This window comes from Ursus arctos, unplaced genomic scaffold (assembly GCF_023065955.2).
Source record: "Ursus arctos isolate Adak ecotype North America unplaced genomic scaffold, UrsArc2.0 scaffold_5, whole genome shotgun sequence".
NCBI classification, from domain to species: Eukaryota; Metazoa; Chordata; class Mammalia; order Carnivora; family Ursidae; genus Ursus; species Ursus arctos.
The window spans coordinates 88,502,667-88,530,568 of record NW_026623067.1 but is presented as its reverse complement, the minus strand read 5'-3'; the positions used below and the strand labels follow the sequence as shown (position 1 = coordinate 88,530,568).

At 35.8% G+C, this 27,902-nt stretch overlaps 1 protein-coding gene across 3 annotated transcripts in view; it reads left to right on the top strand.

The window, feature by feature from the left end:
• TMEM232 (transmembrane protein 232) overlaps positions 1–27,902 on the top strand; it is a 246,962-nt gene that overhangs the window by 24,981 nt on the left and 194,079 nt on the right. For 2 of the 3 annotated variants that reach the window (XM_057307002.1, XM_057307003.1), the window contains exons 7-11: positions 8,626–8,737; positions 10,344–10,449; positions 12,862–13,019; positions 17,091–17,190; positions 20,771–20,937. In XM_057307002.1, the coding sequence (XP_057162985.1) occupies positions 8,626–8,737; positions 10,344–10,449; positions 12,862–13,019; positions 17,091–17,190; positions 20,771–20,937 (643 nt within the window). Of the gene's footprint in view, positions 1–8,625; positions 8,738–10,343; positions 10,450–12,861; positions 13,020–17,090; positions 17,191–20,770; positions 20,938–27,902 lie in introns of those variants that run through there. The other variant, XM_057307004.1, reaches the window with a different exon arrangement.

The window sequence follows — 27,902 nt, the reverse complement described above, 5'->3', positions numbered from 1 at the left end:
ACAAGATATAACTTCCATTTATTTAGTTATTTGTAAAATTTTCTCAGTGAAGTGTGAATGTTTCTTTGATAGAGGGACTATGCATCTTTTGTTAAGTTTATTCCCATGTATTTGGTATTTTTTATACTATTACATGTTTTACACGTATGTTTTTTTAAAATAGATTTTTTCTAGCTGTTTCCAGAAGAGAGAAATACAATTGATGTTTATACATTGATTTTACGTGCAGTTATATTGCTAAATTCTCTTATCAATTCTAAACATACTTCTCTCAATCCTGATTAAAAAAGAATACTCTAAACATTTCATGATTAAGTACAATTAGTGTCCTCAAACCTTATCTAGCAATTGAATTCTAATTTGTGGTTTTTTAAAAATTCCACTAGACTTCATTACTAATTTAAGTAGTTAATGTTCCTTTATGTTTTATTTACTGTTAATCACTTTTCTTGCTTTCCCTTCCTTTTTGTTTCTTAGACCTTGTTTTTCTTTTACCAGATACACAACTTCTAAAATTTTCCTTTGTGAGAATTTTTTGTTGAGAAAATCTGATTTTGTTGATCTGAATATATTTTTATTTTATTCTTATTCCTGAAAGAAATTTAAAACTGAATATGGAATTATCTTTAGTCTGTTACCACTTTTATTCCTTTTTTTTTCCCTTCAGCAGACTGATGTCATTCCACTCATAGCTTCCGTTATTGCTGTTGAGAAGTTAGGTGAAAATTTGATGCTCTTTCTTTAATATTAATCCGTGTCTTCCCACCTTGGGCACTTTCAAAAATTTCATATTGTCTTGCATTTTCTGCAATTTTACTATGATGTGTCAGAATGTAATTTTAAAAAATTATTCTGCTTGGATCTCTCAAGCCTTTTAAATCTGTGGACTGTGTCATGATTCCTGAAAAGTTATCAGATACTGTTTCTTCAGAAATTACCTTGACAACTCATTTTCTCTCCTTCTGAGAGTCTTGACTAAATGTGTATGAGATCATCTCATTGTATATTTGACCTCTCACTCTTTCACATTTTTGTCTCCATTTTCCTTTTTTGTCTCTTTTTACTGTACTTTGAGTAATTTATTCTGATATGTGATGTTTTCCGTGTGACTACTTCTCTTGTTACCAAATTTATCCATTGAGTTTTAAAATCTACCTGAAGTGTAATCTGCATTGAGACTGATCTCAGCAACACACACACACACACACACACACACACACACACACACTTCCTTTCGCTTTACTTTTCTGCTAAGCCCTGACACAGCCTTCTCTACAGCTCCCTGGGGTTGGGGAGAAGGGACTGGGATTAGTTCTGATTGCTTTTACCTTAGGCATTTAGTCAGACAATGTGGAGGGAGTCCAAGTTTCCCGCACCTTGGAAATCCTGGCTTTTGCTTACAGCATGGTCACTTAGAAAACGTATTTGGTCTTATCTCCATGGGCTCTTGTACGAAAAGAAACCAGATTCTGCTTCTGGCACCACCTGTTTGAGATGAAGCGGACACCTATCTTGAATGAAGCAACATAATCTTTGTTTTTCTTCTTAGGTGTCACACGAATTGTCATATGCCTCATATTGTATTTGCGTCACTTATTCTTCCTTAGAAACATGCGTTTTTTGTAGGCCTAGTGTGGATTCTGTTACAGACACAGTTAGGGCTCCCTGTAAATCCTTCAGATGAGGTACTGAAGTCTATTCTGGACCAAAGAGAAAATCACACAATCTTACAGTGGATTACTGGTTCAGAGTATACTGTTTGTCATGATTTTCTTTTATAACTAAGATTATTTTATTGTGTATAGTCTGTTTTGCTTTTTATACTTCATCTCAGAGATGAAGAAGACTGGAAGATTTTGAAGACTTACATCAAATGTATACATTTATTTTAGCTGACTGGAAAGAATAAAAGGGAATATAGGTCTTACATTAGGAAGATTTAGTCAAGCTATTAGATTTTTACATATTTCCCACAGAAGCTGCTTATTTTTACATCTGGGAGGCTGTAGTCTTCTAAGTTTCCTAAAATGTTAATAAACCTGAAATTTTTCCTTTTTATTCATGTTTTTGACACTTTTATAGTTAGTGAAATGTGCTCTACTAATACATGCTCTAAATATCTTAAAATGCTCTGTATGTACGTATCTATATAATGTTACTGATTTCGATAAGCACACATTTATAATACAATATAGCTTTGTAGTATGGGCTATAAATGTGTGCTGGCAGCAGCAAGAAGAAACTTTTCTAGATTTACATTTATATTCTGATCATTTGTTTATCCTATCTATAGTGTGTTTTTCATTTATCTGAATTATTGTAAGTCTTTAAGTGAAATTCTGAATGGTGAAGACTTTTGTAATCAGGTCTGTTAATTTTAGCCTGAGACATCTATATTGTAGCATTTGGGGATGGCTGCAGATGATTTAGCTAAAAATATGGTGACTTAGGATCTGGGTGGCCAAAAGGAGCATGAACACATGCAATTAAATGTAGCTTCTTTTAGAATGTATTACCCCAGTTGAGAGATCAGTAGCTACTGATGAGAATATCTGTACAAAGTGTGTGGAGTCTTGCAAAATCATAGAAACCAGACTCCTCTTATACTTGGGCTTAAACCACCACTTTCTTAGCACAAGTCTCTAGAAGGCAGAATATGAGAAGGGGATTAAAGTTCTAATACTTTATTTGGGGTTTACAAGGTCAATGCACTAAAGATAAAAAAAAAAAAAAAGGAAAATGAGATGGGAAACCTTGATGCATTACTACCTGGAACACTAAATCACAACTTGCTACGGTGAAATACAGCAGACATATCCATACCTGGCATAATGGGACTTAATTAAGACAGGTTTCAAGAAGAAATCACATCTCATAGTAGTCCCTGGAATGGAGAAATGAGGAGTTATTCATCTCATCTGTTGCTTTTTGTCTAGCATTTTCCTTGGTCAAAATTCATTCCACAGGTGCTAACTCATCTATACTTCCAGTTTGTGTCATCCAGCATGTGGCTACTCCAAATGTAGAAGAGGAAGGGCAGCTCACTATTTTGGGCCACGGAGATCATGTAGGCAGGAGTCAAGTGAATCTGAGACTATACAATATTTATGGCCAATACAGGCACTAATTATGGAGCCCTTACAGCTTTGTATTTTGCAGAATGTTTTCAGATATCAGATTTTTCTGATCCCTAAACTCAACTCAGTATTAATAATCCACTAGTGAAACTACTCCTTTTTTTTTTTTTTTAAGATTTATTTATTTAAGAGAGAGGGAGAGAGAGCACAAGTGAAGGGAGGGGCAGAGGGAGAGAATCTGAAGCAGACTCTGCGCTGAGCATGGAGTCCCTTGCAGGGCTTGATCTCATGACCCTGAGATCATGACCTAGCTAAAACCGAGTGTTGGTCACTTAACAAACTGAGCCACCCAGGCATCCCATGAAACCACTGTCAAAGATTTCCACTGACTTTCTAAACATTAACTCTAATGATCTCTTTGTCCTTAGTTTTGATATCCCTGCACATGTGTAATTTTGGTCATGCTCCCTATCTTCATTCTGTTCTTTGGTATCTCAGTCTAGAATTGCTTGTTTGCATGGACCAGGCACATGTTCAAATTAACTCAAGCAAAAGGAAAATGTAATGGAAGAATACAGGGTTGTCTTGTAGAACCTGAGAGCAGAAGGGCATAGCCAGGCCTCATTCATTCATTCAGTACTCATTATGCTCTCTAATTGATACGGGAGATAAAATAGTCAACGTGACAGGTGTAGTTCACATCTACACTAGACTATAAACATGAAAAGTGTGGGGGCTCTGGCTACACATTAGTAAATTATCCAACAAACTTTGACTGGGTGCTGCAATGGTGAGCAAGTAGCTTCCTGCTTTGGGGTGTGTTGTTGTCTTGAATGACCTCTCAGCAAAAGCCACCTTTTGGCTATACATAACCATTCAGCTCTCACGTCAGCTAATTAAAATATCAACTAATTATTCAAAATCACCAGAGAGAGGATTCGATTGCTAGCTTAATTCAGATGTCTGTTGTGACCCAATCAGCTACAGTCAAGGAGGTAGAGTCATATAGTACTAATATAGAAGTTGGACCCATTGGTTCAGTAAGGACTATGAGTAATGAACAATTCTCAGAGAAGGAATTTACACCCCAAATTATACACGTTTGAAATCCATTGTAGTGCTTCCCCGAATCTCTTGTTATTTTTCTTGTTTCTTCTTTCCCTCTTGCCTCTACTGTCCAAAGATCTCCCTTGACCATTTTTTTCTCCGTACTCTTCCTCTTGAAATTTTGTAGCTGTGAGTATCACTGATAGTAAATGAATCTGAAATCTTTATTTCCATATCCTATCCACTTCCTAATGCCTGCCTCACAAGTCGGTTTGGATTACAGACCTCTACACTTGGATGCCTCACAGGTAAGTGATAGTCTGTTGTCCACAACAGTGCAGATCATCTGCCCACATTCCTCCATCTTACTGTCATGATGTCAGCTCTCTACTACCAATTGTGTAGGCTCAAAACCCTCACAAATCTTCTCATATCCTATTAGTCATCAAGCCCTATTGATTTAGCTTTCACCTAATCTATCATATTCATTTACTCTTCCTTATTTGTACTGCCCAAACTACAGTGCAGACATTTATTACTTCTTACCTAAATTGTTGAAATAATTGCCCAGTGGTTTACCAACAGCCATTCCTCATTTAAAACCATTCAACATATGACTTTCAGTTTAATTATCCTAAAGTACAGTATAATCTCTTAACTCTTCTGCAAATAGTTTCTTCTTATTTGTTAAATAAAACTCAAAAGTCTGTGCATAATATAGAATTTGCACCCACTGCAACTAAGAATATCCAAAATCGCAATGCCACTTAAATAAAATAAAAGTTTTTTCTCTGAATGTAGTTAGTCCAGAACTGGTATGGTGATCTGGGACCTAGGTTTCACCTAACTAGCTGCTCTGCTGTACGTGGCTCAAATGTAAGGCCATGTCATGGGTTTATTGTGGCTGCTGAAGCTCCAGCTATCACAGTCATGCTTCATACAGCAGAATAGAGGAATGGCGGAAGGGCTTGTGATTTTTTTAAGTAAGATTTCCAGAATTAGTAGCTGAATTTTACTTACATTTACTGGCTGAAACATAGACACACAGGCACATCTAACTGCAAGAAATAATCTTTTCATAAGAAAAGGAGAAGAATAGACACTGATGTAGGCAGCTGTAAATCTCTGCCATAGACCACCATTCAATGCCATTTATGTTTGTTCTCAACCCAGAATTTCCGTCTTCATTTCCTATCTTGATTTTAAGCATTCTGTCTGTCTATGCTGGGTTGAAATTCTTATTTTTTGTCTTTGTTCCTATTTGTGTTAGGGTAAATTTGAAACAACTATAGAAAGAGGCCTCTAATTTCAGTGGCTGAAATAAGATAGAAATGTATTTATCTGACATAAGAAGTCAGTGGGTCTAGGCTGACAGGACAGCTCTGTTTTTGGGGTCAGTTAGAAACTCAGGACCCTCATTATCTCATTGGGTGTTGTACTCATCTGCCTAATCAAAGCTGATTCAGCACTATATTTGTGTTCCAGTCCACAGGAAGGAGAAAAAAATGCATCATTCTAGAGAAAATGGTGTGTCTTTAAGTTAGAGGTGACCTAAAATTTGCATGTATTACATTTGCTCACATCCCACTAGCTTGGCCATGTGCCCATACCTAGCAGCCAGAAAGACTGGGAAATATAGAGTAGCTAGGTGATCATGGGCCAAAGAAAAGACAGAAAAATAATTTTGAAAGGACAGCTGCTATTCTGTCACATTCCAGTTCCTCGCTATTCAACTTACAGCTCAAGTGCCATTTCTGCAAAAAAGTTTTTTCAGAATCTTTAACCCAAAACAGTAATGCTTATAAGTAACAGTTATCCAGCACTTGATATGTACCAGGAACCAGACTTTGTGTTCTGATTTGATACTTTTCAGAATTCTGTAAGATTTTATCCTCATTTCCACATACGAAAAATGATAGTTCACACAGATTAAGTAATTAAGCAAAGATTATATGACTAGGAACCATTGGAATCATGATTTCTGCTTCTAAACTCCTACAGGATTTTTCTTTTCTTTCTTCCTTCCTTCCTCCCTCCCTCCCTCCCTCCCTCCCTCCCTCCCTCCCTTCCTTCCTTCCTTCCTTCCTTCCGTACATCTTTTTGTTGCATGTCACTTACGTCCCAGATTGGGAACTTTTTGAGTCTGCCTTCTCCTCTAGCCCTCATCTTATATAGCAAAATATCTTGTGTGTAAGAGACTTCTCTTAAATATTTACTGAACAAATGAGTTGTCAGCTAAAAATGTTCTGATAAATAGTTTAGGTAGGATATTAATACAAAGTATATTTTCTTTATATGTAAAGTTCAAATGATGCTCTTTATTTACTACCTGTTCCACAAGACTGCACTTCTATACTTACAAAAGATTACATTTATTTTTGAAGGAAGTAGAATGTGTGAAGAAATTGAAATGTGGGAAGCTAAAGGATATTTTCTTTTCAAATGCCTGTATTTACTCTATAAAGTGTCTTTTTTGTTTCATAGGTGTTTTTTGTATATAATTATATGATAATTTGTGTAACAACCTCAATTTATTTGTGATGGGCTAGACATGGTTCAAATAGCTATATTTATCTCCCACTAAATATTTACTGACATGAGCTATGGGACACCAATTAAGTGACTCAATATCTATACAGAAAGCTCAAAGGCATTCACTTTCCATGTTTTCAAGGATTCATTACCTTCTTGTAATTCCTATACCACTTTGTACAAATGGGAAGATTAAAGCTATTTTGGATTCTTTATGAGGATCAAAGATATGTCATCCCAGATGACTATTGAGAAAGAGTTTTCAGCCAACCAGATGTCTCCAAGGGCATGAGTGAGGTAGAGAACACAAAATCAAGAATGAAGTTACTCATTTCAAAATGCCCAGTTCTAGCAGAGTTTGTGCGTGCTAACACCCCAGCTCTTCCTCTGTTTTAGTACAGGCTCCACGAGGGCAGGGCTTTTTATTTCATCCTTGTATTCCCACTTCCAAGCCCAATAGGGGATGACCAATACCTCTCCTTATTCTGTGATCGTAAGGCACTGTCATTATTTTTACATACATCTCTCTCCTCAATAGGACTGTGACTTATGCAGGGCAAAATATGATTTTTATTCATATATTTCCCCCCCTGTATCCCACAAAGCAACTAATTCAGTAAATTCTGAATATAGTAAGTTGTTAAAAAAATGTGTTTTATTCTTCCAGACCTCTCCTTCTAATAATATGACTCCAGCAGTTATTTGACCACACAAATAAACAACTCCTTGATTCTATTACCTATTCATTATTCTCTGGTGTCACTTTTGATCCCAGGCCCATCTTAAATCCTGTGGTATATCATTATAATCACTCTACTCATTCTCCTGCATACACCCTCAACTTATTTTTCTCTCTTCTCTTTGAAATGCTTCTTCACTCTCTCTGCATTTCCCCCAGGGGTTCCTTTCCATTTGCAAGACTTTAAATACCACGTGTGTATTTAATGACTCAATAATGACTCCAAAATTGATGTTATCTAGCCTGAACTTCTCCCCTGAAATTCAGACTCATATATCTGACTGCCTATTCTATGTCTCCACTAGGATGGCTATGGTCATCACATAGTATATCCAATACTGAACTTATTCTCTACCCTTACCCCAAATCTGCTCTCTACCCATCTTCCCCATCTTAGAAAATTCCAATTCCATCCTTCCAGTTACTCAGTTCAATCATGACTTTTTTTTTTTTCCTCTCATGCTTAATTTCTCTTTCTTTGGGCAGTCTTATGGGAGCCAATGTCAATATATACCCCTTATCCAAACTCTTCATTTTACTGACATTGCTGTGATCTTGGTCTAAGCCACTATTCTGTCTCACCAAAGTATAAATGTGCCTCCTCCCTTGCTACCTCCCACTTCTCCAAACTCCAACTCTCAATAGACATTGGAATGATCTTATTAAAACCTAAGTTAAATCTTGCCACTCCTCTTATCAAAACCCTGCAGTAACTTCCCATCTTTTACCCAGAGTTAATCTGGCTACTTGTCGCCTCTCTGACCTCACCACATACAGCTTTCCTCCCTTGCTCATTTTACTGCAGCCACACTTGGACTGATTTCACTTGCACGGAGGGAATAAAAATGTAGCTTAAACTGAACCAACACTGATATATGTGAGGAGATAAATCAGCCTTCAACATAATTGGAGCTGTGCTGGGTTTTACCTAGGAAGAAGGCATATACCAACAAGACTTCTGGCAACTATTCCAGAAACTTTTCAGAGGCTACAAAATTCTTTTACATCATGAGAATTATGTCGCTTAATCCAAGAGTATGATTAGATCAACTAGGAGTCCTGTACACATATATATATTTTTATTTTACTGATATCTCTGTGTCTGTATGAAACATTTTTATTAAGGTTAAGTACTTTTTAAAAAGAAAATAGTTACGTTTAGCCCCTAGAAATTGATTAATTAAAATTTGGGAACTGTTAGCTATAATTATTGATTTGTTTTTGGTTTAGCCCATCATTTTCAATCACAAAAGAATTCATCTTGAGATTCAACCAAACAAAAAATCCAAAAGAGAAGGAAGAATTGTTGGAACAAGCTAGAAAAAACATTCTCAGATGTAAGGTACTAGTACACTATTTGATTATTTAATATATGGACTTTCTGTTCTAATCGGTGGGTGGCTACACGTTCTAAAATATCAAAAATAAAATAAGAAGTACCTTTTTAAAATCATTAAGTATCATTAAATATATTAATGCAAAGTAAAATTAAAGCTTATAACCAAATAATTCAATGTCAAATAGCTTTTTAGGTGAAGATTCTCCATAAATTATTGAAGAATATAGCTGTTGACACTAGTCCAAGAGCTCACCACAAAACATGAAAGGCTGGCAAATAATTTTTTTTTAAAGATTATTTATTTATTTATTTATTTATTTATTTGACAGAGATAGAGACAGTCAGCGAGAGAGGGAACACAAGCAGGGGGAGTGGGAGAGGAAGAAGCAGGCTCATAGCGGAGGAGCCTGATGTGGGGCTCGATCCCACAACGCCGGGATCACGCCCTGAGCCGAAGGCAGACTCTTAACCGCTGTGCCACCCAGGCGCCCCGGCAAATAAATTTTTAATTATGATAATTCCACTTCTTCCCAAAGAAGAAAGGAAGCTTCCCTTAAACCTTCATGATACGTGCACAGTATACTCTTGTTTTTTCTCTGTAACAAACTATTCACCTAACTTGTAGAAAATACATTCTTTAAGAGTATGCCATTAATTTCCAAATTTTCAAACACATATCAAAACAGAATAGGAAGAGAAATAAGTCCTTGTTTTGCTTTCCCTACATTAGATCCAGTTGATGTTAGGCAAAGAAATAATATACATATTACCAGATATACATACTACCAATGTATATATATATGGTACAAATATATATATGGTGTATGTATACACACATATACATACATATATACCATATTACCAATATACATAATATCAAAAAATTCATGAAATCAAAGTTGCACAAAACTGGAGCATAAATTGAGCCATCTTTTTTGTTGTGGTGGTGGTTGTTATTTCCCAGTATTTCAGTTCACTGTTGCTCAGATATTTTAAAATTTTGAAAAAATTTCATTAGAAAAAGAATATTCTTCTGGTAAGTATGCATGCTGAGAGGTGCTAGCAGGTACATTCATCAATGAGCTTCTGTCCAGTTGGCCAACTGCTCCTTGGGGAAGCCCCAGGAATGGGCCCATTAAGGGAAGAGTGGCAATCTTGGTATCTGTCTCATGTTCATTAATTTCGGCCCATTCACAGTGAAGTAGCCAGAGTTTTCCAGCAAACTGGCATTAAACTAATTTCTTTTGAATCACATTCAATATACTTTTCCTTCTAGAATCAGAGATGCATTCTCTTGGTGGGGTAATAAGGTAGAAGTAATCCCTTGAAAGTGAAGAATGAGAATTTATTTTTAGCAAATAACTAATGATGTAACTCAGAATATTAACATTCTTTACATTTTAGCACTAATACAATTTACATAAAATGTCAAAAAATAAAAATAATAAAAGCAAAATATAAAATTTTATATAACTCTGGCTATGGAGCATACTCTCATAGAGTGACTTTCAGAATATAATTAAGGGATAATCAAAATAAATAAACCAATAAATGAATTTGTAAGAAGCTATACATTTTGGTTTGCCTTTTTCGTTCTTCCGCATAACAGAGAAAACTAGGTCTCCAAACCTTCGGCTCTGGGAAGCATGTGCATCTTCCTGCCGCATGGACGGAAGTAATATATCTCGCTCAGTGCAAAGGAGAAATCCAAGATGGTATGTACTCTAACTAAGCTCTTCTTAGTTACCCTGAGTGTTTTCTAGGTTAGCAGAAAGGTGTAACTTGTGACCTTTAATATTTAGAAATTGTGCAGGAGCCAAGGAAAATTTGCTTTTCTCTATCAAAATATCTGGTAATGTTTCACTGTGAAAGCTCCTTTTGTAATTTTGAATTTATGAATTTGACTGCTCAACTTTTTAATTACAAAATTGTTTTAAAAACTTTTGTTCAGCACAGTCTTCATTGCTTTTTCTAAAATTAGTAACTAATTAAAAAGTAATATAAAATGTCACTGAAGTGATTTTCAATTACAATAGGCACTATACTTTAGAAAAACTTGTTTTGGCATTTTATAATTCTTACTCATAAAACGTTAACCAAATGGTCCTTTGTTTTTCACTTATTTAAACAGCCATTTTACTCATTACCTTTCATTTATCACTTCTCATTTATATGTCTCCTTCCAAACCATCCTCCAACCAATCTAAAAAAAGAAATTAAAAAACATTATTTTTAAGGAGGTAAAATTCCTTCTATCATTATCCTGAATTTTATGTGTATGCCTTTTAAAATGAGTTTTAGAATGTTAACCATATGAGGTCAGAGAGTATTTCCCCATGTAAATTGAGTTTTGTAGGGCTATCTGGGAGGTTTCAAGCAACAGGAAGAGTAAGAACAATTCCGTATTTAACTTGCCTTTATGGCACTTTCATCACAGTGCTATCCACCGCCTGACCTCTATTAAATGTTTAAATGATATTCAATACCAGGGGTGCCTGGGTAGCGCAGTTGTTAAGCATCTGCCTTCAGCTCAGGGTGTGATCCCAGCATTCTGGGATCGAGCCCCACATCAGGCTTCTCCACTAGGAGCCTGCTTCTTCCACTCCCACTCCCCCTGCTTGTGTTCCCTCTCTCGCTGGCTGTCTCTCTGTCACATAAATAAATAAAATCTTTTAAAAAAAATGATATTCAATACTAAACACCCCGGCTTATCAACAACTAGCAGCTACTTGCTTTTCTTTGCCCCTTAAACCTGTTTTGTTCAGGTATCCTGCAGTCTTGTGATTCGGAAGAGGACTGGCCCTTCCAGCCTGGGGGCAGGGTGGGGGGGTGGGGAGGACAGTGAGTCCTGGGTGAGCTAAACTAATCATGGGATTCCCTTTTGCTTGTAAGTGATTAGATTGATTCCTCTCTAAATGGCTTGGTAAGAAAAAGATGCCTGGAGCTTGTGTGGTCATCACTGTCGCCGGGTACATCGGAAGAACTAGAAAATGAAAGAAAAATGCGTACAGAGGGCAGGTATATGAGCCAGCCCTACAGTCTTTCCATCTATAATCTTGTGAAATAATAAACATACTTACTTATTTTGAAGACATTCCTTTGCATTTCCTATTACACACAGCCAAGGTTTTTTCGTTCTTCAAGATATTGAACTCCAGTTAAAAACCCTAAATATGGATTCTTAGTACCAGCTGCACAACTGAAAACCCTCCACAGCTGTGTCTTGCCTAACTCTCGTCTGCTCCTCATTCTATGGTTCACCCTCCATCAGCAGTGATCATACTAAAGCTTAAATCATTCCTAGTGCCTTTTTTTTTCCTAGTGACTTCTGATTACACTTTAAAGAAGCCCCGACTATAGGGATCCGTATGATCTGATTCCTGGCTGCCTTCCCTACTTACTCATTATACTCCAGTCATACTGATCTCCTTCCTATTCCTTGGATATGTTGGGGCTTTTCCTTCCTCAAGTCCCTGTATTTGCTGTTCTTTTCAGATATTTACATTACAGCCCTTCAAAATCTTTGTAATAACTTGAGGTGTAATTTCCTCTAGGGCCTTAGCGCTATGTTCTTCCTCATTCATCTCCCCTGGGTCCTATTTCCTCTGCATTGATTTTCTAGTTTTCCATTCTTCTCTTTAGCACTATCTTTTGTCATCCAGTTCTGCCCCATTTCCCCATCATCATTTGTATGGCCTGGTGATCTATTTTGTGTTGGCTGAAACAGCTGAGGCTCCTTGGGCATCACCCTCTCTCTCTTCTATCTCTAGCTCTGTAGTCTCTCCAGCTTAGTGAATTCTGAGTAATTAGATTTCCCAGATGGCAGGTAAGTGTTCCAAAGCCAGTATCTTGCGAGAGATCCAAGTGGCAGCTGTATTGTCTTTTCTGATCTAGCATTTTATTGGCTAAAGCAGTCATAATACCTACTCAGATTCAAGGGCAAAGGAATGTGGATTTCACTTCTTGTTGGGAGGGGTGTCAAAGAATTTGTAAATATTTAACATTTTAAATTTTTAATATTTTAAAACCACAATCTGGTTTTGGTGACAAAAGGAAGACTTAATTGTAGCATGTAGACAAAAGCATGACCTGCAAATTATGAAGTTTCTACCTTTTTAATATTTCAGAAGCTTTAAATATGCTTTATGCTTCCCTGGACCGTGCTTCATTTGATTATGGTCATCTGCCAACCTTATTTTTTGTTGCGGAATCAGTTTTATATAGGCTCTGTTGTGATGCATTCCAAAAGACATACTTACATTCAGTTGAAACAAAGCTGATAAAGGTACGTTTTAAAACATTCTAATATGTTTTACTGGCTACACATAATACATGTAGTCACATGACAGCTGTTTTAGGATCTAAACAGGCCATTTGGTTTTATTATGGACTAGTCTCTTGTTTGGTAGTTTATTTTAATCTTCTATAAATGTGGACAATACATTATTATTTGATATCCAAATGGAGATAGTTTGAGAAAATATAATTTCACCAATTTTGTGAGAAAATAATATTTAATTAAAATCAAGTTTATATTTATGTCTGCATATGTGTAACTTTTCTCTTTCTATTTTAAGGATGTTTAAATGCCACTTTCCATTTAAAAATGCCAACAAATAACATTAACTAGTTGCCCAATTTGAGAAGATGAGTTGTTCTCTCAGTATTCTGTGTCATTTAGAGCCATAAGATGGGAAACTGTCTTCATGGGGTTCGTGTTTTGTAAGGTCTTGGATGTCATATGGTTCTGCTCCTGTGATGATCATGGTTGCCTGTTGCAGAATTTATTATGAGTCAAAAAAATTTAGGTTAAGTAGTGGTTTTATTGCAAAGACAATAAAAGCTAGAAGAAAAAAATTTAAGAATATATATTTTTAGGATAATATGTATTATAAGAATTACTTGCAAAAATTATTAAGTATAGCAAGAATAATTTCATACTCAATTTTGACTATGAACTGTTAGAAACCAACCATGAAAATATTCATGAGTCAGCCACGGCATTTTTGGAAGATACTATATTTTAGTCCTTAGAAATCAAGCCTAGATCCTCTCTGACATGCTTGGGGGTAAAAGACTTATGGAGACCAGGCGAGATTCAGAGAACGCAAAATAGAAATTGAACATGCAAAGAACTGAGGCTTTCCATGAAGAAGGATGGTAGGAGAGAGATAAGATGTTACCATGATGACTTTTTCTTCTTTTTCCTATTTCCCAAACTGTCCATTATGGAGATATATAAAAGATTATACAATTATTATAGAGATTTTAAAAAAAAGCCTGTGTCTCTCTATATTTTATCATGATAAAAGAGTGAAAGGAGAAACATAAAGCAAGTCTGGCTTTTCTCCCCTTTTCTTCTCATTCCCTTTAGTGACCATTTTCCATTCATTGCCATTTATATTTCTGCTACCAATAAATGACTATAAAATAAAGTTTTAGCCATTGCACAAATTACTTATAACTTATATACACTATGTCATTTATTTATTTTTGAAGATTTTAAAATTTATTTTAGAGAGAGAGTGCACACGCACAAGCGGAGGGGAGGGGCAGAAGGAAAGGGAGAGAGGGAATATCAAGCAGACTCCTCACTGAACGTGGAGCCCTACACGGTCCTCGATCCCACAACCCTGAGATCATGACCTGAGCTGAAACCAAGAGTCAGATGCTTAACCAACTGAGCCACCCAGGTGCCCCATCACTATGTCATTTATTTTTAAAAAGATTCCTGTATCTTCTCATACGACAGACAATTTGCACAGGTTCATATAATAGCCGAACACTTAGAACTTAACTTGCACAATGCCTTACACAATGATCAGTGCGTTAGATGTATTAGACATATTAACTTATTTAATCCTTATAACAATCCTAAAAGGTAAGTGCTATTATTATTCATTAGTTTACAGACCATGGCATAGAGAGTCTTAGTGAATTATTCAAGGTCTTAGCAGAAAAGGTTTTGAAACACAGTGGACCCTCAGCCATAATGCTATACATTAACCTTGGCTCTCAGATTTACTAATTTTAAAGTCTACTCCTTATTGTTCTAGATAATATAAGTTAGCTAGTGGAAATAAGTATGCTCTATAAGTACTTTTGATTTCAGGCAAGAAGCCATTTCAGTTATCCTCCTTGATTTTGTAGAATTTTCATTATATATCTGACAGTCAGCTGGAACCTCCCTTTTGATCTTTTCATTTTGACAGTATGCTATACTGAAAGTTATTGCCAGGGAAGTATCACCCACCTTCAGATGCACCATTTTGTTGATAAAGTAGTGTATACTCAGCATTAGGAAGAGCCAGAAATATTTGATTCCATAATAATATTTACTTTCACATTTTGTGTGCCTTCTTTCCTCATTAACCACTAAGTATAGAGTCATCTTAAGTATTAAAGTCTACTTAACTGAAGTGTAGAGAATAACATATAAGCAGTGATAGTTTAATATATTTTAGACAGAAATACAGTGTTCTGCAAGCTTCTATAAAAAACATGGAGCATATAACCAACTATTAAAATATAACACATAATAAATATTATTCAGCATTTCTATTTCACTTAGATAATAGAGTCGGAGAAATGAAGAGAAGAAGTCATGGAAAGAGAAGGAAGGAAGGAGAGTTCAGGAATAAAGGAAGAAAAGATGGGAGAGTGAAGAAAGAGAAGTTGACAAGCAGAGATTCAGTCTAGGAGGCAAAGCTCAAGCTGTCAAGCTGCAGAAAGAATATGTACACAAATTAGACTTGAGGGAAGATGCATAGAGGGTCCCAGAATATTTTAGAGATATAGAAAGGTGGATTTCTAAATACAAATTTAGGCTTTCAGAATATTATAGATGAAAGCTTTTAAAACCATTTTTCCAAGTATAGTTATAACTAGGGATAGCTTCTGGGTCAGGTGAAACTCATGACCAAATTGGGGTATAATACAGTGATCATTCAAACTGATCTGTTTTTCATGTATTTTTCTATTTTGTGCGACATGAAATTTTTGAACATGAACTTTCCTTTCAATATCCATTTCTAATTCCTTGCAGATTTCTCCCCTTTGATTAATTTTCATTCATTGTCTATAACAAGGCATATTTTTTATTTTAATATTCTCACTTAAAATATTGCAGTATTCTTTTAAATGATCTGACATTTTCCACTTCCCATCTAGCTTCAATCTCTTAGAGAAGCGTAGTACTATATACATCAAAGTAGTCTGTATGAAGAGATCCCTTGCATATGCTTTATAAATGCTTTCTTTTTATTTAAGTCTATAAATGGTACGTATTTATAATTTACAGATACATTTACAAATACTGGTGGTGCATTCTCAGAATTTATTTTACCAATAGAATTTTATGATAAAAATACTTGGAAATCACTGCTATAATAGAAAGATCATGACTTTTGGTGCAGCACAGTCTTGGGTTCAAAGTCCAGTCATGCCCCTTATTTGTTAAATTGTCTTGGTTGAATCACTGAGACTTGGTAGAATCATCTTTTTTATTTTATTGTTTTTATTTATTTTTGTATCTGACAGTACCCTGCATCACTGTTAAGAGGATTTGGACATGTATCTTGATAGCGATACCGTTTTATTTGTTTTTTCCCCAAATCTTATTAGTTAGCAATTTAGGAATTTGTATTCCATTTATTTCCATACTTTGTGGGCTTTTTTCTCATATTCTGTGAAAACTTGCACATCATATATTTTTTCAGATTTTCCATTTTCTGCATTCTATGTAAAACAAACTTGCTACACATGAAACTTCACAGAGGTAAGATAGTAGTGTTTATTTAACAATGAATTTTTTTTCATAAGGGTATTGGGATCTTAGTATGCCCAGGCAGAATATTTCTCAAAACTATCTGAAGAAATGTTTTTAAAACTCTTTTGACTGAGACTCATAGAAAGAAATATCTTTTGCATTGCAATCCAGCACACACATAATACACACTGATTTATATACTGAAACAAGGAACTGTGCAATGTACTATGATATTTTCTTTTCTCTTTTATTTTGTTTAAAAATCTCCTCTCAGTTGATTTCATGACTCACTTAAGGGGCATGACTTGCAATTTGAAAAATACTGTTCTATAGGACATGGAACAAAATAGCATTCAGTATTGGTCATTATATATAATGTAGAGATGATTTATAAAAATTTCTTGGCAGAACCAGTATTTCAACCTTGATATAAATGTTTTAAAGTTATTTCAAAAGCACATAAGCTCAAGTGAGTTTGAAATTGTTTCATCAAAAGCAAATGTAATAATAAAATGGTTTAGTTTCCTTATAGTTTCTAAACATTTATTGATGCAACACAAAAATACTTTTTTCTTTTTCTTTTGACAGATTGGCTATTTGGTCTTCTTACGACTTTTTATATATTTCCTGCATGGTCACCTAGAAAGTTTTAAACAACATTTACGTAGGCTTCAACCATATTTATACGGTAGACTATCTTTTATTTTCTGCACTTACAAATGTTTTATGTTATAGTTTGAGAAGCTCAGACGATCACTATAAAGAACATAAGCTGTATTTTATTTTTCATGAAAAGTAATAGGTACAGTATTGCAGAATGCGGCTTCTGGTCCAGACTGCATGGGTTTTACTTTAACTTTTCTACTTAACTAAGTGCATGACCTTGTCTGTGACTCAGTTTCCTCATCTGTAATAGTATCTACTTTTCTAGATTTCAAGAAAGTTAATTTTATATTTTGGTAAGTTAATACTAGTGACAAGGTAGATGCTGACCTAGAGTCAGGAGAGTGGATGCAGAGCCTCAGTGAGCTGTGACGTTAGCCGGGCAGGAGATGTTAAAGATTATCAACTTTTACAATGGGAATGAGATAGAACAGAATAGTTTTGAAAAATGTTTAGAAGAAAAAAGACACTAAATTTGGTGATCAGTTGGATCTAGGCTATATATAAGGGAAAATGAGGAATTCAGGAGGAATCTTGAATTTTACGTATTGACAAATACAGTCAAGACAATGGTACTCTAAACTGAAAAAATTTTGGAGAACCATTGGACATGTTGAAATTTGAAGATCATTCAGGTATATGTACCCAGTGAGCAGTTGGAAATACACATTTGGAACTAGGGAAATAAGTGAAGGCTGGGATTCACTTATTTCATAGATCTTAACATAGATAATTTGATAATGGTCCATGTTAACATGGCTGAAATAACCTCGGGGTGGAAGGTGTGTGTGGGGGGGAGAAATTAATTCTAGGAAAAGGCTTGGGGAAAACATTTCATAGATAATTGGAGTGGCATACATCAGTAAAGGGAAATAAGAAGGAGTAATGACACAGAAATCTGAAGAGGGGAGGTTCAAGAAGATCAATATCATCAAGAGCTGGACAAGTACTAAATAGTAGGAGTTCTGAAAGTTGATGGGATTCTTAAGCAGAAAGTCATTGTTGATCTTGGGAGCATTCCCACTGGAGAGGTGGAAGCAAAATTCAGATTGGAGGTAAACAAAGAGTAAAGGTAAAGTTTAAGCACAAGACAGAGATGGTGAACTATTACAAAAAGCTTAGCTATAAAGGGAAAAAGAAATATATCAATAGTTTGGATGAAAAAACATCAAAAAACAGTTTCACTTCTTCCTTTCCAATTTGGATGCCTTTTATTTCTTTTTCTTGCCTAATTGTTCTGGCTAGGACTGCAAGTACTATGTTGAATAAAGTGTTGAGAATAGGCATCCTTGTCTTTTTCCTGATCTTGGAGGAAAAGGTTTCAGCTTTTCACCCTTGAATATATGTTAGCTGTGGACTTGTCATATGCAGCCTTTATTAGGTTGAGTTACATTCCCCCCATACCTGCTTTGTTGAGAGTTCTTTTAATCATAAATGGATGTTGATTTTTGTCACATGCATTTTCTGCATTTATTGAGATGATCATATGATTTTTAGCTTTCATTTTGTTAATGTGGTGTATCACATTGACTGATTTGGGGATGTTAAACCATCCTTGTGTCTCTGGAATAAATCTCACTTAATCATGGTGTATGATCTGTTTAATTTGTTGCTGAATTTGGTTTACTAATATTTTGTTGGGGATTTTTGAATCTATGTTCACCAGGGAAATTGGCCTGTAATTTTCTTTTCTTGTGGCATCCTTGTATGATTTTGATAGGTAATGCTGGCCTTGTAAAATGAGTTTAGAAGAGTTACTTCCTCTGCTGTATTTTGAAAGGGTTTGAGAAGGATTGGTATTCTCTTTGAATGCTTGGTAGAATTCATCAGTGAAGCTGTCTGGTTCTGGACTTTTGTCTGTTGGGAGGTTTTTGATTATTGATTCTGTCTCCTTACTAATAATCACTGTTCATATCTTCTATTTCATCTTGATTCAGTCTTGGTAGATTGTATGTTCCTAGTAATTTATCCATTTCTTCCATTTCTATCCATTGTCTAATTTGTTGGTATATAATTGTTGATATTAGTCTCTTACAGTCTTTTTGTATTTCTTTTTTTTTAATCCTTTGTATTTCTATTGTAACATCTCTCTCCAGTTCTTTTTTTTTTTTTTTTAAGATTTTATTTATTTGAGAGAGAGAGAGAGAGAGTGAGAGTGAGAGAGAGAGCACAAGCAGGGTGAGGGGCAGAGGGAGAAGCAGGCTCTCTGCTGAGCAGGGAGCCCAATGCGGCACTCGATTCCGGGACTCTGGGATCATGACCCGAGCTGAAGGCAGATGCTTACCTGACTGAGCCACTCAGGTGCCCCATCTCCCTTCATTTCTGATTTTACTTATTTGAGTCCTCTTTTTTTCCCTTGGCGAGTCTAGCTAAAGGCTTGTCAATTTATCTTTTCAAAACCCTTTTTTTTTAAGTTTTAAATAAACTTTTTAGTTTAATGGATTGAAAAAAACAAGGTTGAAAGAGGAAAAGATTAGTATGTTGTAGGATAAGAAATAAAAAGACTCAAGACACAAGAAAAGGAATATTTGGTGGAAAAAGTCATGGAGGAGGGAATAAGAGATAAGAGTGGAAGTGTTTTGGAGACTGACCAATAAGTTGCACCACTACTACAAATTCTGACTGGGTATGAAGCCAAGACAAGACTGTAGATGAGCAGAATAAGAATTTATGTCTGTCATATCACCTGTTTTGATTTCTTCATACATTATAATCCTCTTTTTAACTCCTCACTGTGTTCAGCATAGTGACTCATCAAATAAGCAGATAGATGATAGTGGCAAATAAATTTTGAAAAATTATATGAATAAAACCTCAAGATCTCACATTAGCTTGTTACTGTAGATCTATCCCAAGAAAACCGATAATTTTGTTTTGTATAAGGATAAAATCCCCAGATTTTGCCCTTCTATCAAATACTGTTAAGTAGAGGCTTACTTATGCTTCTCTGTCTTTAGCAACAGAATAATTTTTACTTGGGACCATTAGCAATTGCTTCCTATCCATATAGCCATCCAGTAGGAGTAGTTATTATTAATTTTTCCACTGTCGATTGAAACTCAAAAATTGTCTAAAAGTTTACAAAAAGAACAGCATAAAGATATTTCTGTTAAATACCACATGGTGTTATGTTGAATGACATAATTGTTGCTACATTTAAAATATATTCTTTAAAAACTCAACAACAATAACATCTTGAAAAGGAATAAAACTGGAGAATGTAGGGTTAACAGTGATGTCTTGTTTGTAGGATTACAGTTTCAAAGTATCCATTATGAATAGAGTATGCTATAACTTGATTTATATTCACCTGGAAGTTTCCAAGCATTGTTGTGCAGTAACTGTACTTAATTGGGCATTCGACCATTATGCAATTGCTGTTCTGAATTATATAAACTCTTATGTATTAATTTTTTACCTTGTAGTTTTCTATTATGCCAGTAGGGGTCACACATAACATTATAAATCTTGAAGAGATGGGGAAATGGTAGCAGTTTCAGCATCTAAGTACTGAATTTGATTATATTTTAGTAACTAAAAGACAAATGAAACATAATGAAAGATATTAATGAAATATTTATCACAAATTATTTTTCTTACAATAGCACTTTGTTTCTCTGGAGATTCATATTACAAGTATCCAAACATCTTTTCAAATGTGCAATTAATTCTGAAAACCATGGAAATTATATATAAAAGAGAACTCCTTTCTGGATCAATTTTTAGTCCTGTGGAAAACAAGAAAAGCTATAAGAACATAGATCCTGATATGGTGAGTATACCCTAGTGTATAATGAGTCAGATAACATTAATATGATTAAATAGTAATGTTTGCCAACATAGTAACATTGCTGAAGATGAGCTTAGCTGGTGGGGGGGGGGGGGTAGGGTGAGAGGAACAAATAGCAAAAACACTAAACTATATGCACATTTCCTGGACAGTAGTTAATAGGATTAGTAGTGGGGCATCAATATGCACCACTACTACTTTAAATAGAGTAATGTTATACCTTTTTCCTTATAGTTTCCATCTCAGCTATTTAATTGGAAATAGCAGTGCAATTTAGATTAACTTATGAGGATTTTAATTACATTTGTATTAAAAGAAAGGTGCATAAAGTACAGGCTATTAATGAGAGCAGTCGTAATACTTGATGCTTCCATAATTCATATGTAATAACATTTAAAATGCTATTAAAATCAACTGAAATGTTTTTAAATGGTTCAGAATTAAGGAAATAAAATAATCCCTATTTATGGAAAATTGTCTTTTAATTTCTAACTTGGACATTAGTGATCAACATTAGAGGAAACTGTCCCAATCATGTAATTCCTTGGTATGTAATAAACTATGTATTATGCAAATAGAGCTACAGTGAGCCATAAAATTGTTCATATACATTATAGGCTGATATACCTCAAAAAACAAACTTCAGTCTCTGGGGCTCATGTGTGTTTCCTTCTCTCACATATACTCCAAAAGAAAGCAGTGAACACTTTGAAACTTTGATTCTTTTGTTATTTTATTTTTTGTTATATATACTTATTTAATAAGTATATATAAAGTATATATAACAGAAAATTTGTTTTCTGTTAATTTCTTAAAAAGGAAAACATGGGGGCACCTGGGTGGCTCAGTTGGTTAAGCGCCTGACTCTTAGTTTCGGCTCAGGTCGTGATCTCAGGGTCATGAGAGCAAGCCCTGTGTCGGGCTCAGTGCTCAGCTTGGAATCTGCCTGCCTGGGATTCTCCCTTTCTCCCTCTGCTCCTCTCCCCACTCATGCTCTCTCTCTCTCAAATAAATAAATAAATAAATAAATCTTTTTTTTAAAGGAAAACACGTTTAACATAAGGGAAGTTGAAACAACTAAAAAAAATTAAGATTCCTTTTTCAAATAGTTGTATTATAATGTGCCTCAGAGTTTTCCCATGCTTCTCTTAGGCCTTTTCTAAAACCCACTAAAGCATAAGTATTTAAGGAAACACATTTAACCACATCTATTCATAATCATTATAGGCTTTTGTGTTTTCTCTTTGGTGAAAAAGAATCATTGGTGAATCATTTCTTGGTGAATCATTGACGTGGAGTGGCATATGCTAAGTAATTTGAACCTTTTGGTATAAACACTAATGAGCACCAATTACTTCATGCACTAAAGGGATCTTGTTTTTAAGTTTAAGGAATATTTTAACAATAAATACGTAATCTAAGATACTGAACAACGGTAAGAACATTGGTCATGAGGAAGAAAGACCTGCTCAGCAACTGACCGTATGGTTCAGAGGAGGTCCGTGGAGCTCCCCGTTTGCTTATCTGTAAAAAAGACATCATCACCACCACGACCACCGCCATCATCATCATCATCGTCATCATCATATTCACCCTAACTGATCTATAGGATTGTTGTGAAGATTGCAAAAAAGCATGTGCCTTGTAAATTACTGAGTGCCATGAAAATGCAGACAATGATTAATGAACATTATATTTAGGAACTCACTTTAACTTAGGCAGTTAAATATAATAATTTTCATCTAAGGACATGATTATGCTGACTAAATAATTGTGTTTTACTATGAAGTTAATTGTGCTTAATGTAGTGATTTGAGTGTTTTTGCTTAAAAAAATAAGATATTGTAAAATCTTGACAATATGAGTGTTCTCGTTATGAAGCAAGCAACCTTCAATGTTGATTCTGCTTCTTTTTAAGAATCTAAATTTTCAACAAAGCAGGAAAGAATATCCAATGGAAAAAAGACAATCTCTTCAACAAGTGGTGTTGGGAAAATTGGATAGCCACATGCAGAAGAATGAAACTGGACCACTTTCTTATACCATACACAAAAATAAACACAAAAAAATGGATGAAAGACCTAAATGTGAGACAGGAATCCATCAAAATCCTAGAGGAGAACACAGGCAGCAACATCTTTGACCTTGGTCACAGCAACTTCTTGCTAGGCATGTGTCCATAGGCAAGGGAAACAAAAGCAAAAATGAACTACTGGGACTTCATCAAGATAAAAAGCTTTTGCACAGCAAAGGAAACAGGCAACAAAACTAAAAGGAAACCTATAGAATGGGAGGAGATATTTGCAAATGTCTTATCAGTTAAAGGGTTAGTCTCCAAAATCTAAAGAACTTATAGAACTCAACACCCAAAAAACAAAAAATCCAGTCAAGAAATGAGCAGAAGATACAGACATTTCTCCAAAGAAGACATATAAATGACCAACAGATACATGAAAAAATGCTCAACATCACTCTGCATCAAGGCAATACAAATCAAAACCACAATGAGATACCACCTCACGCTGGTCAGAATAGCTAAAATGAACAATTCAGGAAACAACAGATGTTGGTGAGAATGTGCAGAAAGGTGAACCCTTTTACACTGTTGGTGGGAATGCAAACTGGTACAGCCACTCTGGAAAACAGTATGAAGGTTCCTCAAAAAGTTAAAAATAGAACTAGCCTATGATCCAGCAATTGCACTAGTAGGTATTTATCCAAAAGATACAAACATAGTGATTTGAAGGGGCACCCCAATGTTTATAGGAGCAATGTCCACGATAGTCAAACTATGGAAAGAGCCCAGATATCCACTGACAGAGAATGGATAAAGAAGATGTGGTGCGTTGGGGCACCTGGGTAGCTCAGTCTTTAAGCGTCTGCCTTCGACTCAGGGCATGATCCCGGAGTACCGAGATCGAGCCCTGCATCGGGCTCCTCCGCTGGGAGTCTGCTTCTTCCTGCCCCACTCCCCCTGCTTGTGTTCCCTCTCTCGCTGGCTGTCTCTCTCTCTGTCAAATAAATAAAATCTAAAAAAAAAAAAAGATGTGTGTGTGTGTATATATATATGTATATATATATACATGGGTGATGTATGGGTGGGGGGATGGGGTAATTGGGTGATGGGCATTAAGGAGGGCACTTGAAGTAATGAGCATGTGGTGTTGTATGCAACTGATGAATCACTAAATTCTACCTCTGAAACTAATAATACAATATATGTTAGTTAAATTGAATTTAAATAAAAATTTTTTTAGAAAGATGCTATCTAAAAAAAAAAAAAAATCTATCTGTTCTTGTCACTCTTGGTGCACAAATGCTACAAGGAAATGGAAGGTTCCTGAAGTACAGCTTCACCTAAACTGGAAGCAGCAAAATGTCAACACATGAAAAGAATGTATCTGCTTAGGGGCGCCTGGGTGGCTCAGTAAGTTAAGTGTTGGCTTCTTCGTATTGGCTCAGGTCATGGTCTCAGAGTCCTGAGATAGAACCCCACATTGAGAACTGTGCCCAACATGGAGTCATCTTGTCCCTCTCCCTCTCCTCCTCCTCACCCCCGACCTGCTCTTGTGCTCTCTCAAATGAATAAATTTTTAAAAATCTAAAAAAAAAAAAGAAAAGAAAAAAGAATGTTTCTGCTTAGAGTGGGACAAGTCACTAAGTCTCTGTGCCTTTTTCCACAAAGAACAAAGGGCATAGTTTCAATCTTTTTTAAGTTCTGTCTCAGCTCTATACCTCTGATTCATGTATCCCTCTTTGAGGGGATTATAACAGATTTTAGCCTATCAGATTTATTGCTCTCCTTTTTCTCCTCTCATTCCCGCACAATGTAAAGAATTTGAAAGGTAGTGTAGTCACAGTGCTACTAAAATTTCTGGTTCATCTAATTCAGTGCTTGATTACATGTTTGAACATTGTTCCCCAGTTTCAGGCCAATTTCTTCGGTATAGCTTGGTCTAAGCCAGCCTCTCCAGTTCAGCTGAGTACTTAGCCATTCAATACGCATCTCTCTCACCTACTGGGAGACAGGAGGAATCAGAGAGGAAAATGGGAATATAAACAATACATCTGTATTCATCCCCTTCCTTTCTTTGTTATTGACATGCCATAGTAGAGGATTTGAGGATTTATTCCTACAGCCCTCATTCTCTGATAATGCTAAAAGGTCCATGACAGCATATTTTGGCCACTGCAAAATATTTTGTTTTTAATATATTTATCAGCATTGGCGTAAAAGCATAAGCATTTAATTGTTTTCCAACTGCTGCCATAAGATTGCTGAAAAAATAAGGAATTCTGTAGGATGTACCTGTTAGGAGACACACAATATGGGTGTTGGTTCTTTTTTTTTTTTTTTTTTTAAAGATTTTGTTTATTTATTTGACAGAGATAGAGACAGCCAGTGAGAGAGGGAACACAAGCAGGGGGAGTGGGAGAGGAAGAAGCAGGCTCACAGCGGAGGAGCCTGATGTGGGGCTCGATCCCAGAACGCCAGGATCACGCCCTGAGCTGAAGGCAGACGCTCAACCGCTGTGCCACCCAGGCGCCCCTATGGGTGTTGGTTCTATTTAAGAATAGGAAATTTCCTTTCCCTGCTGCTAGAACCTATTTCTTCTTTTAATATCCTTTAAAGCTGATCCAGATGTGAAGTTTCCATTGACTTTGGCAAATGGTGCACTTTAATTAGCTCCGTGGCTTTCAGAGCCAGAACACTGGATTGAGTTTTCCACTAGCAGAGCCGAATTTGCTGAGTACAGTTGTCACATGATAACAACAACATAGTTTTTTGGAGATAGTAGATTAAACTCAACTGAAAAGCAGTAGACCCTTTACTAAATAGCCGTATCTGTCCTAAAGTACAAATAGTTTTCTGAAAACTAGGAAACACACAGGGTTTACATTCAAATGTGATTAGCAATCTCATCTTCTAATGCTTTAAGTACTTGAGAAACCAAAGGCATTATCTAAATTTGGGACATTTTGTGCTATATACTGCAGTTGTACATGGTTATTAGGAATTGGGTTGGACTGAGACACAAGTTCTTTAAAATTAGGAGCATTATCCTATGATTCATATCCTATTATCTAAGTAGCACATTTGTGTTGAGAGGTCCTTTCACAGCAATGTCAACATTCCCAAAATGGCTGAAAACAAGGATGAAACTCAAAAAGCTGTCTCTGAACAGCCAAAATACAGCCCATTCTTCAAGGCTCATTTCTGTTATAAAAGAGAGTCTGGTTTGATATTTGGAGCTTGTGTATTCAAATTTGCATAAAATTCAAGCACTTTTGTAGGTGGCCTTCTCAAAATAGGTATTGTACAAGTTGCAACTGATAGCTTGTTGGAGGACGTAATCAAGAGGATGTGGCCACTGGGTGACCCACGAGCTGGCAATCTGAGGCTCCTCCTTGGAATGCACATTCTGCTCACTGTTCCCACAGCTGGAGCCATTTCAAGGATGTAGCCTTGAGAGAGCAATGTGTTCTTGAGACCATCTGTGTGGTATAAGTGACTGAACCCAGTTAAGGCCTCCTATAAACCTTAAGATTCAGGAGGGTGCAGAGATTTGCTTGTCTTGCAGCCACCTAAGACAAGCTTCCTAAGTTCGTTCCCTGGCTTCCTAGACCTATCACTTACCAATCTGCAGTGGTCTGACTCTTTCTTTAATTGCTGCTTGGCCTCTGTGTACAGGGTCCAGTTTGTAAAGGAGCATAATCCAAAGCTGGGCAACAAGGCAGGGAGGTGAAAAGAACTATAGGAAGTGGTCATAAAGCCAAGAAAAAAGAAAGAAGGAAGAGAGGAAGGAAAGGAAGGAAAGAGGGAGGGAAGAGAGGGGGTAAAAAGAAAAAATTCTTCGGGAGTCATTTAATGCCCTGATCAGTGTTTTTCAATATGTGTTAAAAGATCCCTCTCAACTTATTTTATGAAAAGATTTTATTTATTTATTTGAGAGAGAGAGAGAGAGAGAGAGAATGCACAAGCAGGGGGAGGAAAAGGGACAAGTAGACTCTGTGCTGAGAATGGAGCCCAACTCAGGGCTTGATCTCATGACCCTGAGATCATAACCTGAGCCAAAATCAAGAGTTGGAGCTTAACTGACTGAGTCACCCAGGTGCCCCTGTCTTACATTATTTTAAAATAAAGCTTTTCTATGAAATATTCCAACATTCTAAACTTTGGCTTGTTTTCATTTGCCTTTCTGAGAGATTATTCCCTACAGTCATTAGCCTTGTGCAGAGACTTTATCTTACTCATGACTTTTATCTCCAGCATCTGAGTTCCCAACATAAAAATAGATCAATACACATCTGTGGGACTTAACTAAACAGTTTACTAGAAACTTAATGTACCTTAATTTAAAATTTATATATGAATTTCTGGCCTTTCAACTTAAAAATACTTAACATGAAAATTTATCTTTAAATTGTAGATCTGATGTTGTTTGTATAATAAATGAGAATTATAAAGACTTTTGGAGTCTCTTTGTTTCTTTTGAGCATTAAAGAATGAAATATTAAGTACATATCACAAGGTGTGTATTTGAATCTGTATTGTTAGAAAAAATTCAATGAGAGTGCTATGTTATCACTGTCTAACAATAAAATCAGGTTTCTTTATACCAGTTACTTTAGTAGACCAATTGAATCTATGAAACTGTTAGGAAGCACTTCAAGAAAAAAACAGGTAACAGCCCACTTTTTTCCCTGAATTTGTCGACTTTTAAAATAGTTACTTAGCAGACATTGACCATGTCCAGCTAGGCACGTATATTTGCTCTTAAAGTGGAAATCCACATTTTAAAACCTAATTTGCTGTTTGATCATGGTTCAAACTTTTCCCTGTCCCCTCTTCCTTGGGTGTTAGGAAGAACTAAGTCATACAGGGTCTAAAAGCCAATTGTTCTAATTATTAGTAGAGGATGTAGGATTTTTGTTGTAGTGTAGAA